The sequence below is a fragment of the Hippichthys cyanospilos genome, chromosome 13, assembly GCF_059441005.1.
Source record: "Hippichthys cyanospilos isolate Australia breed blue-spotted pipefish chromosome 13, RoL_Hcya_1.0, whole genome shotgun sequence".
Classification (NCBI taxonomy): Eukaryota; Metazoa; Chordata; class Actinopteri; order Syngnathiformes; family Syngnathidae; genus Hippichthys; species Hippichthys cyanospilos.
Window position 1 is genome coordinate 20021751 of NC_142381.1, and position 15155 is coordinate 20036905.

Consider the following 15155-nt stretch of genomic DNA (forward strand, 5'->3'; position numbering starts at 1 on the left):
AAGAGATTTTCAACGGTCTGGTGAACGTCATCATTGCTCTACCAGGCCTGGGAGTTTGAGGTTCTGCGCAATATCTTCCATATTCCTAGGACTGTACTCTCCTGGACTGAGGCTTCAGATGTTGTTCCTGGGATTTCCTGGGAGAAATCTATGTAAGAGATTTTCAGCGGTCTGGTGAACGTCATCTTTGCTCTACCAGGCCTGGGAGTTTGAGGTTCTGCGCAATATCTTCCATATTCCTAGACTGTACTCTCCTGGACTGAGGCTTCAGATGTTGTTCCTGGGATTTGCTGGAGCGACTCACCCAGTCTGGAGGATTTTTCCCCAAGTTATCTCACTACCTTCCACATCTGTTCCAGCTGCTCTTTCAACCTTTGATACTTCTCAAGTTTCTCATGTTCCTTCTTCTTGATGTTGGCGTCAGCTGGGGTCGCCACATCTATCACCACTACTCTTTTCTTTACTTTGTCCACCACCACTATGTCAGGTTGGTTAGCCAGGACCTGTTTGTTGTCTGAAAGCTGATGTTCCACAGCACATTGGCCCCATTGTTCTCAGCCACTTTCTGTGGTATGGCCCATCCGGATTTAGGTATTCCATTCCATACTGGTTGCAGATGTTCCTCTATACTATCCTAGCCACTAGGTTTTGCCTCGCCTTGTACGCTCATACAGCTAGCATCTTACACCATGCTACTATGTGCTGGACTGGCTCAGGGGCTTCTTTACACAGTCTGTATCTTGAGTCTGGTCTACTCTGGTAGATCCTAGCCTCTACGGCTCTTGTGCCTGTTCTTGTGCTGCCATGATTAGTGCCTCTGTGCTGTCTGGCAGTCCTGCATTTTTCAGCCACTAGTAGTATTTCTTGATATCAGCCACTTTCTCTGTTTGACGGTGGTACATGGTATGTAGTGGTTTGTCCCTCCAGGTTGTCTGTTCCTTTTATGCACCCTCCTCAGGGTTCTGCTGCCTGAGACACTCACTTAGCAGTTCATCCTTCAGGGCCATCTTTCTGTTGTATTTTCGATGTTTCATCCTGGACCGTGCCCTTGACGCTCACTAGTCCTCTTCCTCCCTCTTTCCGCTTAGTGTATAGTCGCAGGGTGCTGGACTTGGGGTGGAACCCTCCATGCATAGTGAGGAACTTTTTTAGTCTTGATATCTGTGACCTCTATCTCCTCCTTTGGCCAGTTTATAATGCCACCGGGATATCTGATGACTGGTAATGTGTACATGTTGATGGCTTGGATCAATCACTGCACCTTCAGGACTGTTTATCCTAAGGTCTATCATCACATAAGCTTTCCAATGAGGGAAAAGAACACCCTGGATTAAGTCTATAGCATCGTAAAAGGTGCTTACAAGGCTGTCCCAAGACCTCACTTTGGAAGAGCTGACCACAGTTCTATATTCCTCTACCCTTCCTACAGGCAACTTCTCAAGTGGGCTCCCCCAGTGACTAAAGCTGTTAAAGTATGGACTAATGAGTGTTATTTAGTGCTTCAGGACTGCTTTGATTGTACAAACTGGGACGTGTTTAAAACTGCAGCCGTGTGTGAAACCACTGACACCGTAGATTTGAATGAGAATGCTTCTGCAGTCACCAGCTACATTAGCAGATACACAGAGACAAATACAAGTAGTAAACATCTCAGAATACATATAGCAGACCAAACCTGCGGAAAGCAGGCGGCCCAGATAACATCCCTGGTCACGCACTCAGGGTTTTCTCATCAGAGCTAGCTGATGTTGTTTGCGGACATCTTTAAAATGTCCCTTGCACGAGCCTCGGTTCCCACCTGCTTCAAGGCCACCACGATAGTGCCTGTCCCCAAGCAACGCACCGAGACCTGCCTGAATGATTACTGTCCCATAGCACGTGCATCATAAAGACCATTCCAGACACTTTTGAACCTCTCCAATTGCATATCGACAGAAATGGTCCACAGATGATGCAGGCAACACCGCCATTCACACAGCGCTCACGCACATGGAGTTCAAGGACACATATGTAAGAATGCTCTTCGTTGATTACAGCTCAACGTTTAACACAGTCATCCTTGACAAACTGACAGACGCGCTCCTTGCACGCTCCTTAGTCTGACACCCTGCCTCTACAACTGGCTGCTGAACTTCCTCACCGGCAGCCCCCAATCAGTAAAAGTCCACAAATGCACATCCAGCACCAGGACTTTAAGCACAGGGACACCCCAGGGCTGTGTTCTGAGCCCCCCGCTTTACACCCTCTTCACCTATGACTGTGTTGCCTCACAAAACAACACCAGCATAATTAAGTATGCGGACGACACTACAGTCATTGGGATGATCACTGGTGGGGCTGAGACCGCATACAGGAAAAAGGTGGCAGACCTTGTGGCTTGATGTTGCAGCAACAATCTCCACCTCAACATGGACAAAACCAAAGAACTGATCATCAACCCAAGCCGGCAGGTGGATCCGCACAAACCACTATTCATCAATGGCACTGAGGTGAAGAGGGTTAAAACCTTCAAATTTCTCTGAACCTACATCAGCGAGGAGCTCACCTGGTCCCATAATACTCAACAGATCAACAAGGAGTCCCAACAGACTGTACATTCTGCAGAGACTGAAGAAATTTGGCGTGTCAGCAAAGACTCTTGACAACTTCTACAGATACACAATCCAAAGTGTCCTCTCCACCTCCATCACAGTTTGGTACGGCAAATGCACGGCACAAGACAGGATGCTCTCCAGTGTGTGATAGGGACCTCACAGCATATCTGTGGAGCAGCCTTACCCTCACTGCGGGACAGTTACCACACCAGGGTTCTGCAGAGAACACGCAACATCATCAAGAACTGGACACACCCACAAAATGACCTGTTTGAAATGCTGCCATCAGACAGACGCTACAGGAGCCTAAGGGCCAGGACTGCCAGACTGGAAAACAGCTTCTACCCACAAGCCGTCCGGATTCTCAACAAATCTCCCACAAATTAATCACAAATGCCTCCCACTGTGCACATAAACAATATTTTGCAGTACAAAAAATATGTTTTTGCACTTCATGATATTTTGCCTTACATTATTAGCACCGTTGTCTCTGTTGTTTATTGCTCGGGGAAGTGAACAGAATAAGAATTTCATGATCCAACTATACATATGACAATTAATCTCTTGAATCTTGTTCTTACCATTCAACTGGCTTTTCAGGACCTGCCTTACTCTCTGGAGCAGTGGTTCTTAACCTTCTTGGAGGCACCGAACCCCACCAGTTTCATATGCTCATTCACCGAACCCTTCTTTAGTAAAAAATAAAATATGATTTTTTTTTACTGGTGCATGAAATAAACAGGAAGTGATACGCTGGTAGCGCGTCGACTCCTTTACAGCCGTTTTACAACGTGTCATCACTGTGGGTAAAAGTACCAGTTACCCGCCGCCACGTCGTGATTCCGTACGCGAGCGACCCTTTCGATCGCCGGCCGCAGGAGCTTATTTGCCTGGATCATCGGCGCTTGGGAGATAACGGGCAAATTCCAGTGTGTGGTCCCGACTGAGAAGGAGGTCTCACCCTGCTGCTTATCCAGCGCTCTCAAAGCGGACCGGTAGGGAGTCTCACTCAGACACATATACATCCCTCTCTAAGCGGTCTGAAAAGGAGGTCTCACTCTGCTGCATAAACCAGCGACCTAAAAGCGGACCAATAGGAAATCTCAGAGACCAACTCACAGAACCTCTAGGGTTCGATCGAACCCAGGTTGAGAACCACTGCTCTGGAGTTATTTGGCTGTCGATGACTTTCTTGTGGCCTCGTCGTCGTTTCCATTAGCCTGTAGTAGCCAAATACATTAGCCCTCTGGTAGGTTGGTCCCCTCAGTATTGATCATCTTGTCTGTCTTTGAGACCATCCTGCCACACTTGTCAAATCTGAATGACATCCCTATGTCATCGCTGTAGAGCTTGGTGGTGTGGATTTCTCGCTCATTCCTGGCATACAGCTTGATGTCATCCATGTAGAGCAGGTGGCTGATTGTTGCCCCACTACAGTATCGGTACCCAAACCTACTCTTCGCAATGATCTGACTGAGGTTCAGGCCAATGCAGAACAGCAGTGGTGATAGCGCATTGCCTTGGTATATGCCGCACTTGATGTTGACTTGAGCAAATGGCTTTGAATTGGCCCCTAGAGTTGTCTTGCACATTTCCATTTAGTTCTGGATGAAGGTCCTTAGGTTCCTGTTGATCTTATACACTTCCAGACATTCCTGTATCCATGTGGGCGGCATTGAGTTGTAGGCTTTCTTGTAGTCAGTCCAGGTAGTGCACAGGTTGGTCTGACTCTTCTTACAGTCTCGGGCGACTGCTGTGTGTGTGTGTGTGTGTGTGTGTGTGTGTGTGTGTGTGTGTGTGTGTGTGTGTGTGTGTGTGTGTGTGTGTGTGTATGTATATATGTATGTATGTATGAATGAATGAATGACACATCCCCAGCCGATCCACAACTAGACAAGACAAGGTCCCTTTTTAACTTTGTCATCTAAGCTGCCCAGCAGGTGTAATTTCTTTACATTTTCCAGTCTATGAGGATTCCCTAGTTGTTGAAGGTCCTCCCATTCGGCCTTCCATTGATAGTAATCTCTCATGTTGCCAGAAAACAAGGGTAGACGTGCTCGCTCAAAGGAAATCTGTGGCCCGCCACTGTAAGTCAAGTGGTCCATACTTGGACCCCTCCGAAGTGAATTGGGGTCGACACTTAAAGGTACGCTACCTTGTATTGGTGGTACACCATAGCCACTGTTGGGGGCCTTACTGGTTTGTCTAGGTTGGACATAGCTTAAATGTGGGTCAAGTTCAGGTTTGGACTCAAGGGGGGCTCCCTGTTTACTTGTATCCCCATATCTTCTGCCTTGATCCTTTACTGTGACTCCATTAGGGACCAGATGCTTTTCAAGTTCTCCCTCTCTGGAGTCCACATTCTCATCTGACTCATCCCAGCTCTGTTGGCTGCCAGGCATGCCCATTCATCCCATAGTTTTTCACACCGCTTCTTCAGCTTCCTCACACGCGCCCCTGACGCCATTAGTTTGGGCCAGGGAATCAAGCCTGTCCAGCCATGCAGACATTTTTCCAAGTCCCTCTACCTCTTGCATAAGGTCACGATTCAACAGATTGCTTTGCTTTTGTGTCATCTGCTGTTGGTCGATTAGCCTTAGCATTGTCTAAAGCGGCTTCAGCTTCATCAGCGAGAGCTGTGATTTCCTCCTTAGCAAAGCTGATCCATAAATTCCTCGAGACAACATGTTCAGTCTCACAAAATCTCCGGTCACAATCCGCTGTTTTCTCCTCAATGCTGTCCGCTTTCATCCGGGAATCTTCATCATCCACTTCTCTAAGCGCCAGGGCATAATCAAACCCTGCTGCACTGACTCATGAGTGATCACCTTTAAAGTCCCACCACTCTTTTTTTTCAAATCAATCTCCCCCAGTACTTCAGCACCAGAGGTGAGCAAGTTGGCCTTCTTAGTGAAACTAGACTGGGCTGCTGTGCATTTCTGCTTTAGCTTCTCCAGCTCCTCTTCCGGTGTTGCTTGCATCTTGCTGACTTTTGTTTGCGGCGGAGACCACAATGTGCTCTGGCCAAATGGGCTTAAGGGGTCCTTTATTTTCCGACTCTGCCTCCCAAATGGTTTTGCCTATGGTTCTCCAGCTTGTAAGATAGCAGATGGTCAAACAACGCCCTCTGGGGAGTGAACTGGTAACGTTCACCAAAATTGGCACTTAAATAGAGCGGTGTGCTTCCGCCCGTTTGTTTCGTTTATTCCAGACAATCTTTGATCCAAGATTGGTTGCTTGGTATTCAACTGCCTTGGTTTATGACTGTTCGGATATTTTTGTTTGCCCTCCGAAAGGGCGAGGCAAGAAGCACAGGGGGGATATAACTCGTGTTTATCTTTTTTATTAATGAAGACACACAGGTCATAAACCAGAATGGGGGGAAAATCAAAACAATGTCACATTAACACAGTATTTAATAAACTAACAAAATACCTATGTATACAAGTTGTATAGTCTAACTTAAACGCAAACAAGCTCAGCGGTCCTCTTTGCAGTAAACAATTTACCTCCACTTGCGCTGCAATTGCCTAAAATAACAAACGCGGTACTAAACTGCCGATTGCGTATTTGAGTGCCGCTAGCTTGCATCGAGCAATTAATAAAAGCATTTTAATCGTCACCTACCAACGGGCTGTGTGCTCCTGCTTGATGGTTCAGTGATGGCGAGTGACAAATGACAAATGTTGAACATCTGTCACTTGTAACCTCCGCCAGGTGCAGGCGCACATCATCACCACGCTGGTGAGTGGAAAGTAACTAAATACATGTTTTTCAGAGGTTTTTTTTTTTTTTTTTTTTTTTTACATAAAGCACTTTGAGAAATGATTTCTTCAGTCCATAATTCAAATGTCTTTACAGGAATGAACTGATAAAGTAAGCTTTACCTGTTTCTTTTGTGTGTTTACAGTTGAACAAGGTTGGTCATATTGACATTGAGTTATTATGCTATTGAGAGTTTAGTTATTAGTTCAGTTATTATTGTTATTACTTTGAGTATGACTATATTGTGATTGAAAACCTTCTAAAATATGTCATAAATTGAGGGTGCGCCTTATATATGGAAAAAGTTTTAAAATATGTAATTAATTGAGGGTGCACCTGATAATCCGGTGCGCCTTATAGTGTGGAAATTACGATATATATATATATATATATATATATATATATAGGAAATGTATCATTTTTTTTTACATCATGATTTTATACGGTAGTTTTGGCTGGTAACAAGTTTCGGGTGAACCCTGCCAACAGCCCCAAGACAGCTTGGGTAGGCGCCTCTGAACCTTTTGAGCATAATCAGTTGCGATAATAAATGGATGAATGTAATTTGTAGGTTATTTTTTAGAGACTAAATTTTGAGGATAAAACGTATCTACATTCAAGACCCAGAATAGGTTTAAAATATATAACATAAAATATGTAGTCTTTTGTACGTATTAAAAGTACTGCATATATTTTTTTAGCGTAAAATACAATATTTTTATGAATATTACTCTTCTTCTATTGCATGTTAATGTGTTATTTAGGATATTCTAAAGACTATGTTTTACCTTACGATGAATATTAACTGGAAAAAAGGTCATTTAACTTCAATAATAATGACAGAACTAAAAAAAATAAGCAAGGACATAAAGAAGGTACACAAGTTTCAGTTATGAAAATATTTTCATAGAAAATCTAAGCATCTCTACAATTTTTAACAATAATGTTTTGTGTATTTATTTGTAGGAAAACTGTGTCATTTGACTCCAGCAAGCCCCTCTTTATTCCAGCAGGTTCTGACTCTTTCAACCAAATAGGTGGGCACGATACCATTTGGCAGCCAATTATAGCTATGCACTTAAACATCATGACACCATGACCATCAGATGTTATTATTAGAAGATGGATGCAAGACTCAAAAAATTTTATTTTTTGCAGAGCAGTTTTGTGAATCGACTTAAGTCGAGAAAGAACTTTTATACCAATTGGTATTCTTGTTTATAGTCTCAACTGTTTTTATTTCTTAAATGGCAGCAAACAGTACTTTTTTGTCAAGAAACAAAATTATAGTTAAATAAATAGTAGTAATAAAAGATATGATTTCCTTCAGTTCTCCCTCTCTTGGGGTTATATTAACATTGCAGGGCAGGGTCTAAAATATTTCTATGGAGTAGTCAGTGTGTCACAATACCTCAGTTCGGGGTGGCTGTGGGCAGCATTCACAGGATGGAGAGCCGGTCCTCGACCTGCCCTCGGAAGACCCCACTCGCACTAAAGTGGTACCCGCGCATATGGGCACACGTGAGCAAGCTGGGTGAGAGATAATGAGAGTGAGATACCCATCTGGTAGGATCCTTGTTGTGTGGGCATATGATTGTTATAACTTGTTCAAAAACCCATTGGTGGGTCATTTTGATTCTCAACCAAGCAATTTCAGATAAGGGCAAATTCCAAAATTGACACAAACAGCGAAGTGAAATGCTTATTTTAAGCCTTGGGATGATTAGTTCATATGGTGACATGAATTAGCCTTTTTTTCTTATTAATTTGGATATGCTATTTGGACTTACATTTTTATATAGTTCTGTTTGATGTGTAAATGCAATAGGCACTCCTCCCACTATGGACGTGGACATCACTTCCCTGCACGCCAAGAACCCCAAAGACCTCTGGAAGAAAGTTTATGAGTGTATTTTCCCTTCAGAGGTCAGCTTTCAAGCCTTGTAATATCACAAACGATTTTCTCATCCCATTTTATTTTTATGTGTGCAGAACACCATTGAGAAGAAAGAAGTGAAAGATCCGGCCAAGGATCCCCAATATGGCGAGCCACAGATTGATGCCATGCGAGCGCAGAAAGACCAGGTAATGTAATGCAGGTGACCATTAAAGGGATAGTGTGTAAGATTTAGACAGTTTTTCATTACAGAGAGCAGGAGGTGCTGCAGGTGCTGCATTTACCATTGTCCGAAGCTGTAGCAAACATGGTCGCCTCTGGAGAAGTGCCACCCCCCATGTAATAGAATTTAATGATAACTAGACCTATGATTAGATTTAAAACATGCTGTTGGTCATTAAGAACATATTGATTTGCAAGTTTTTGAAATTTATAATCACTTATTCCTTTTTAATGAAAAACGGTCTAAATCTTACACTGTCCCTTTAAGATAAAAGATTGAAGGAAGCCCTCATAAAAATGTGGCTTGATGATGGAAGGAAAAAAAAATCTTCATTCACAGATTATTCAAATCATCAGTTGCAGACATAAAACAATATTCTGCTTGATTTTGGCAGCAGAGTAAATTGAAAAAAAAAATGTTTAGAACATCCGTCACATAGTCAATACATTCAGCATTCTTATTTCAGCTCTGGTCTCACAGAGTGGTTTGAATGCTATGTCTATCCAATCCAATCCACTTTATTAATATAGCACAATTTTAATCCTTGTGACTTTGTTACAAATGATGGTAAGTCCTTTGATTATTATATATTAAGAATCAATGTAAAAAAAACAATAGGGAGCTGAAATTTCCGGCAGATTTTTAAAACTTGTAAAATTAAAAAAATGCAACCATTCTGACATTTCTATGTGATTGCAGCTGGACGTGCGAGGTTCTGTGTACAAAAACAATCACTGTCCAAATTTTGGACCATATAAAGCCATTATAATTACAATTTTTGGGATGCATTTTCATAGGATTTATGACATTGATTTTCCTGTGATTTTTGCAACATTCCGTTGAGCTGCAGTCAAACTATGTCAGCAAATATAAAATTATTTTTTGACTTGTGTTTTCACCTAAAAACAGTAGGTGGTGGTAGAAACAGTTAATGGCTATGTCTTAAAGTAAGATCGTCACCTCACAGGCTACAAAGACAGACCATACCATTTTTATTTTTTTTTTTGTGGGTGTTATTAAAATGAACCTACATATTTATGGATAGAACTAATGCCACTGAACAATTTGTGGTTAAAGGAAAAAAAAATTACACCTTTAAAAGCATTTACAAATTGAGGAAAAGAAGCCAATGTGTATAGTTTGCAAAGTGTGTGCACAAGGGTGAACAAACGCAATGTTTCCAAAGTGCTGTACAGGAAAAATAAAACACAATTAACCCTTTCAGGCTCAAATTAAGTTGTTTTTTTTTTTAAACTTCTAGAAAAATAAAGCCTCAATTAATATTAATGTGGAATACCTAGGGGACTCTCATATTATTGTTGCAAATTTGCAACGCCTGCTTGGAGAGAATAAGTAGGTAACACAATAAAACAGTAAAATCAAGTAAAATAAAACTTTGCAACGTGTCAAAAGCCATAGAGAAAGGGTGGGTTTTAAGAAGAGTTCATTCCAAAGTGTTGGAGCTGCGACGGCGAATGCTCGATCGCCTCTGAGCTTAAGCCTAGTTTTAGGCACTGACCTGAGAGAACGGCTAGGGGAATACGGGTGCAGCAGCTCAGCTGAGTAAGGTGGGGCAAGGCCATTCAAGGCTTTAAAAGCAAATAAGAGTATTTTAAAATGAATCCTAAAATGGACAGGCAGCCAGTGGAGTGAAGTAAAATTGGTGAAATATGCTCGTATTTACTTGCGCCAGGTAAAAGCAGTGCAGCAGTATTTTGAACCAGTTGCAGGCGACTAATGGAGCGCCCACTAACCCCCAAATAAAGTGCATTACAGTAATCCAATCGAGTGATCACAAAGGCATGAATTACTTTTTCAAACTGTTTTCCCTGCAGGACTTGTTTAATTTTTGCTAGCTACCTTAACGGAAAAAAAGCTTGACTGCAACCACAGCTTTAATTTGGTTGCCAAACTTAAGATCAGCATCCACTTTTACTCCCAGATTTTTTGCAATTGGGACACGAAACAGTGCAAAGGGACCCAGATCAACTGAGGGGGGTGTCACAGAAGAAAATCCAAAGATCATGACCAGTCTTTTTCTCATTAAAATTTAATTTTTTTTAAAAAAGTTCAGCGCCATCCGACCTGTAAGGTCCTCTAAACACGTTTACTGAGATTGGAATCGAGTGGGAGCAGATGAAGAGAAAATAAAAGAGGGCAGTGGAGGACACAGAATCACCCAGACTAACACAGAAAGTCTGGTATGCCAGGTAGGACCTGAATCAGTCCAGTGCTGTGCCACTGATGCTCACCTACTGCTCCAATTGAGCAAACATGGTCTCACGGTCAATTGTATCAAATCCTGCAGTCAAATCTAAAAGTACAAGAACAACACAGTGACCAGAGTTAGTAGCTAAAAAGTTGTCATTAAAAACTCCTAAAAGCGCTGTGTTATGTTATTATTTAAAACCCGATCGGAAAATCTCAAGAGTTTTTTTGTTCATTTACTGTAAAATAAAACAATTCTCTCAGATTTTAGAAAAGAAAGGTAACTTTGAGATAGGCCTGAAATTCGCCAAAACCATAGGATCTAGCTCAGGTTTTTTTTAACATAGGCTGAACAACTGCATGTTTAAAATTAACAGGGACCACACCAGAGGACTGACAGCTATTAATAACTGCAAGACAAGATGGGCCAATGGTGGAAAAAGCCTCCTTAAAAAGTTGTGGTGGGATAGAATCACCAGGAGAACCTGAGGGCTTCAAACGACCCACAATCTGCACAAAGGGAAGGGTCACAAGCTCAAACATGTCCAACACAGCAGAACGGGGGACTAACACTGAAGGGTCAGAAGCAGGAGATGAAAAAAGTGCTCTGGTAGAAGTGGCTTTATCAATGAAGTAGTGGAGAAAGTTCTCGCACACATATTTCCAGTTTGTGGTGGATTCAGAGCAGCGTTGATGACATTAAAAAGTACACGAGCCTTACGACAGTTTAGCTGAACAATATCAGAAAAGTGCTTTCTTTTTGCCGCTTTCACAGTGGCTTGGTAATGGTGCCAGGAGTCCCTGAGCTTTTGAAAGGACACTTGCAGTTTGTCCTTTTTCCACTGTCGCTCAACTCTTCGACACTCCTGTCTGGCTGCACGGGTTATTTCATTTAGCCAGGATTCTGATTTAGCTTTCGGCTTCCTGGTCTTTAATGGAGCTACAATGTCGTTGGCAGTTCTGCAGCTGTCATGAAACTGTGAAATTAGAGCCTTTTATCCTGATACACAGAATCAGGAACAACGCGGCTCTGGCTTAAGACTGCGGAGAAGTGAGCAGCAGTGAAAGGGTTAATAACACGACATCTGTGAGCAGGAGCTTGAGGTTTAACTGGACAGCAAACAGGAGCTTCAAAAAGAGCAGGCATATGATATGAGAAAAACGCGTCACGGACCTCCAGGTTAAGAACAGGCAAACCATAGGATAAAACAAGATCAAGTGTGTGACCACGTTCATGTGTAAGCCGGAGTACAGACTGCACAAGATTAAAAGAGTCAATAATACTTAAAAAGTCCCGCGCTAACAGGTTTTCAGGGCAACACACACGAATATTATCAATCTCTAACAATAAGGACCCGATCATATTTAGGCATAATATCAGCTAAGAACATAGAAAAGTCATCCCTCACCGGAGGGATGACAGTGAGCAGCAGAGGTATGCCAGAACGTCCCGCAAAAAAGGGGGCAACATCCTCCGTTCCTCCGATTCTGAGATTTAGTAGTGTTTGGCGATCATACACCAGCAGAGTTGATGAATTGTGCAAGAAGTGAAACAAACAGAAAAACACACACAATAGTCGGAGTGGCTCACAGCCTGCCTGACACACTGGCACCTTCTTGCCAACCTCCCAGCGGAGGCCTGTGACTGAACAGGCCTGTGACCTGTCCAGGGGTGTACCCAAGTGTTGTAAATGAGTTCACCTTAGGAGCTAACAACTTATTTTCTGCCTGCAGGAGTTAGAAGAGTACAAGAAGAATATAGCAAAGTCCTGGAAGGGCCTGCAACTGGACACATAGCTATACCACTCATGGACTCCAAGACTGCATTCAATTCACATTACAGCATTTGTCATATTTTTATGTTTTCTACAGAAATGCAAACTGAGGATTTACTTATGGCATTTCCACAGTATATGCATATAAATTATGAAGTATTACCTTTGGCACATTGGCTATCTAATTTCTTCTGAAATATGAGTTGTTTTTTTTTTTTTGGAGGGGTGGGCTGGGCAGTGACATTTCTAACCAGAAAATGAACAAAATTTAGCTTTGACTATTTATGTGACATGTGAGATTTATTTTATTTTTTCTGCTTGGCTCTCGACGTAGGTGGACGTGTTTTGCTCTTCTCCTTCCAACCCACATCTCCCTCCATTTCTGCATTCTGTTGTCTGTTTTCATAATTATCATTCTAGGCTCTCGCACTATTTCTTGCCCTTTAACCATGGATTTGGTCAACTGGGCTTGACTCAATCGGCAAAATTTTCTCGACAAGACCTGACTGACTTTTCTGCTGTGCATCTTACTATTGGTACTTGTGTTATATTAATTTTGATTAATCAATCTTGAATGTAGTCAAACACGTGTTTTTTTTATATCATTTAACATTGCTTGGATGTTAACCGAACTTGGTTTTCAAAATGTGTTTTAGATTAATTAAATAAATGAATATTTTTAGATTTTTAGACATCATTTTCTCTGTTTAACCCTTGTATTTTCTTGGTGACATTTTTTGGACATTGCAGCTTTTTAATGTGTTTCATCAAAGATAAAGCATTGAAAAATAAAAAAAAACACCACAGAGAACTGAAATTTCTGTTGGAATGTCAAAAGGCCAAAATTCAAAAGGGCATCAAGATCTAGTCTCCTACTGTTTCAGATTGGTGCACAGAAAATGATACCCCGGAACGTGATTTAAATACATTTTTTGTCCCATTGACACCCATTATACAGTGGTATGAAAAAGTATCTGAACCTTTTGGAATTTCTCACATTTCTGAATGAAATCATCATATGTTTTAACTAAAACCACGCAAACATTAATAGGTTTTCATCTTTTAATGAGGGTAGCATGCAAACAATGACAGAAGGGGGGAATAAGTAAGTGAACATTTAATATTTTGTGCCCCCCCCCCCACACACACACACACATTTTGGTAGCAATAACTTCAACCAAAAGGTTCAGATACTTTTTCATACCAATATAAATAGCCATTTTCCTTATACTGTACTGTAAATCTGTTGTTTTATCATGCATTTCTCATAATGACTGTATGAATCCCTTCAATCGGCCCTCAACTGTCAGTCAAAAAAGAACTTGATGCATTAAAACATTTAACACAACTAATCCAGAGCGTAGTTAGTGAAATTTCTTAACAAATGCTCACTGCACAGTTGCAGTATATTATTTAATAAACACAATATGGATTGCAAGAGGAATTTGTGTGTTTTTGCATTGGTGCTTGAAGATTTTTTTTGAGCATTGGCACCATTGGTGCTTCCGCGTCTGTGTTTGTCTTGCTAATGCAAAGGTCTGCATCCATGTTAGTTTTGCATGTGCAAAAGAAGATAGCCAAAATGTTTTGAAGTTGGGCCTACCAGTCTTGGAAGTAGGCATGATATGCAAAAGTGTTGCTTGAGACCGTGTCTGCTGTTTGCTCTTCGCTCACTTTTAGAAGACCACATTACAGACTGTGCGTGATGTGACGTGTCAGTCTGCTGACAAAAAGTGCCTGGTGACTAAAACGTAAGCATCAACTATTCGTCTATTGTTTGAATATGAATCCTATCGGATGAAGGTGTTTTCAGGCGTCCAATAAAAAGGTTGTGCACATCTGCAGTCAGCAGCTAAGCGGGCAGGCAGGCCTCTACAGAAAACCTGACTAGTTTCCGGTGGGCAGGGCTGATGAAAATAAATAAATATAACAAATAAACTGGCCAGTGATTGTTGTGTCAGCATCAACGATTATTGGTCCACTGATTGAATATGGAGTGGCTCGGTGGCGCAGTGAATAGCACGTCCGCCTCGTAATTCAAATAGTTCATGAATTCAAATCCACGTCGCTTTGGCCTTCCTGTGCGGAGTTTGCATGTTCTCCCCAAGCCTGCGTGGGTTCTCTCTGGGCACTCCATGAATGGCAAGTGTAGTGGACATACTAAATTGTCCTTAGGTGTGATTGGGTGTGTGAATGGTTGTTCATCTCGTCATGCTCCGCAATTGGCTGGCAAACACTTCAGGGTGTCCCCTGCCTACTGCCTGAAGCCATATATATAGAAAGATATATACACATATACGTGTACTTAACATACAAATGAATCGAAATTGTGTTTCTCGCTATCCTCTGCGTTTTACATGTACAATAACAAAGTGCAGGTGTGCAATATGAGACAATCCTAAAACAAGATTCTTAACAATAGTAACGTGCAGTATGTTAGGGCTACTTTGCCCAGTGTTGCTAAACTAAAAACGAAAACCAGGTATGACAAGAGTACCCCAAGACAAGACATATGTTGCAGCGTATGACAAGACAATACAACAGGACGAGACAAAGCAAGACAACTCTGATTGTGGTTGTCCCATCTGTGTGCATTTGAGGTAGTCGTTATAGTTGTAAGTATAATTGCTAGTGCAATCGAAATATAATTATAAATAAATATGGTAGCAGCAAGTCTGTGCAAATTTTGCAAA

General features: G+C 41.8%; 1 protein-coding gene across 2 annotated transcripts in view; it reads left to right on the forward strand.

Annotated features, from left to right (window-relative positions):
- dync2li1 (dynein, cytoplasmic 2, light intermediate chain 1) overlaps positions 1-13900 on the forward strand; it is a 19367-nt gene extending 5467 nt beyond the window's left edge. The window contains exons 10-13 of one of the 2 annotated variants that reach the window (XM_088431494.1): positions 7326-7396; positions 8188-8285; positions 8352-8444; positions 8509-12415. In XM_088431494.1, coding sequence (XP_088287620.1) covers positions 7326-7396; positions 8188-8285; positions 8352-8444; positions 8509-8619 — 373 coding nt within the window. In that variant the 3' untranslated portion in view covers positions 8620-12415. The other variant, XM_088431495.1, reaches the window with a different exon arrangement.
- The last annotated feature ends 1255 nt before the right edge of the window (positions 13901-15155 follow it).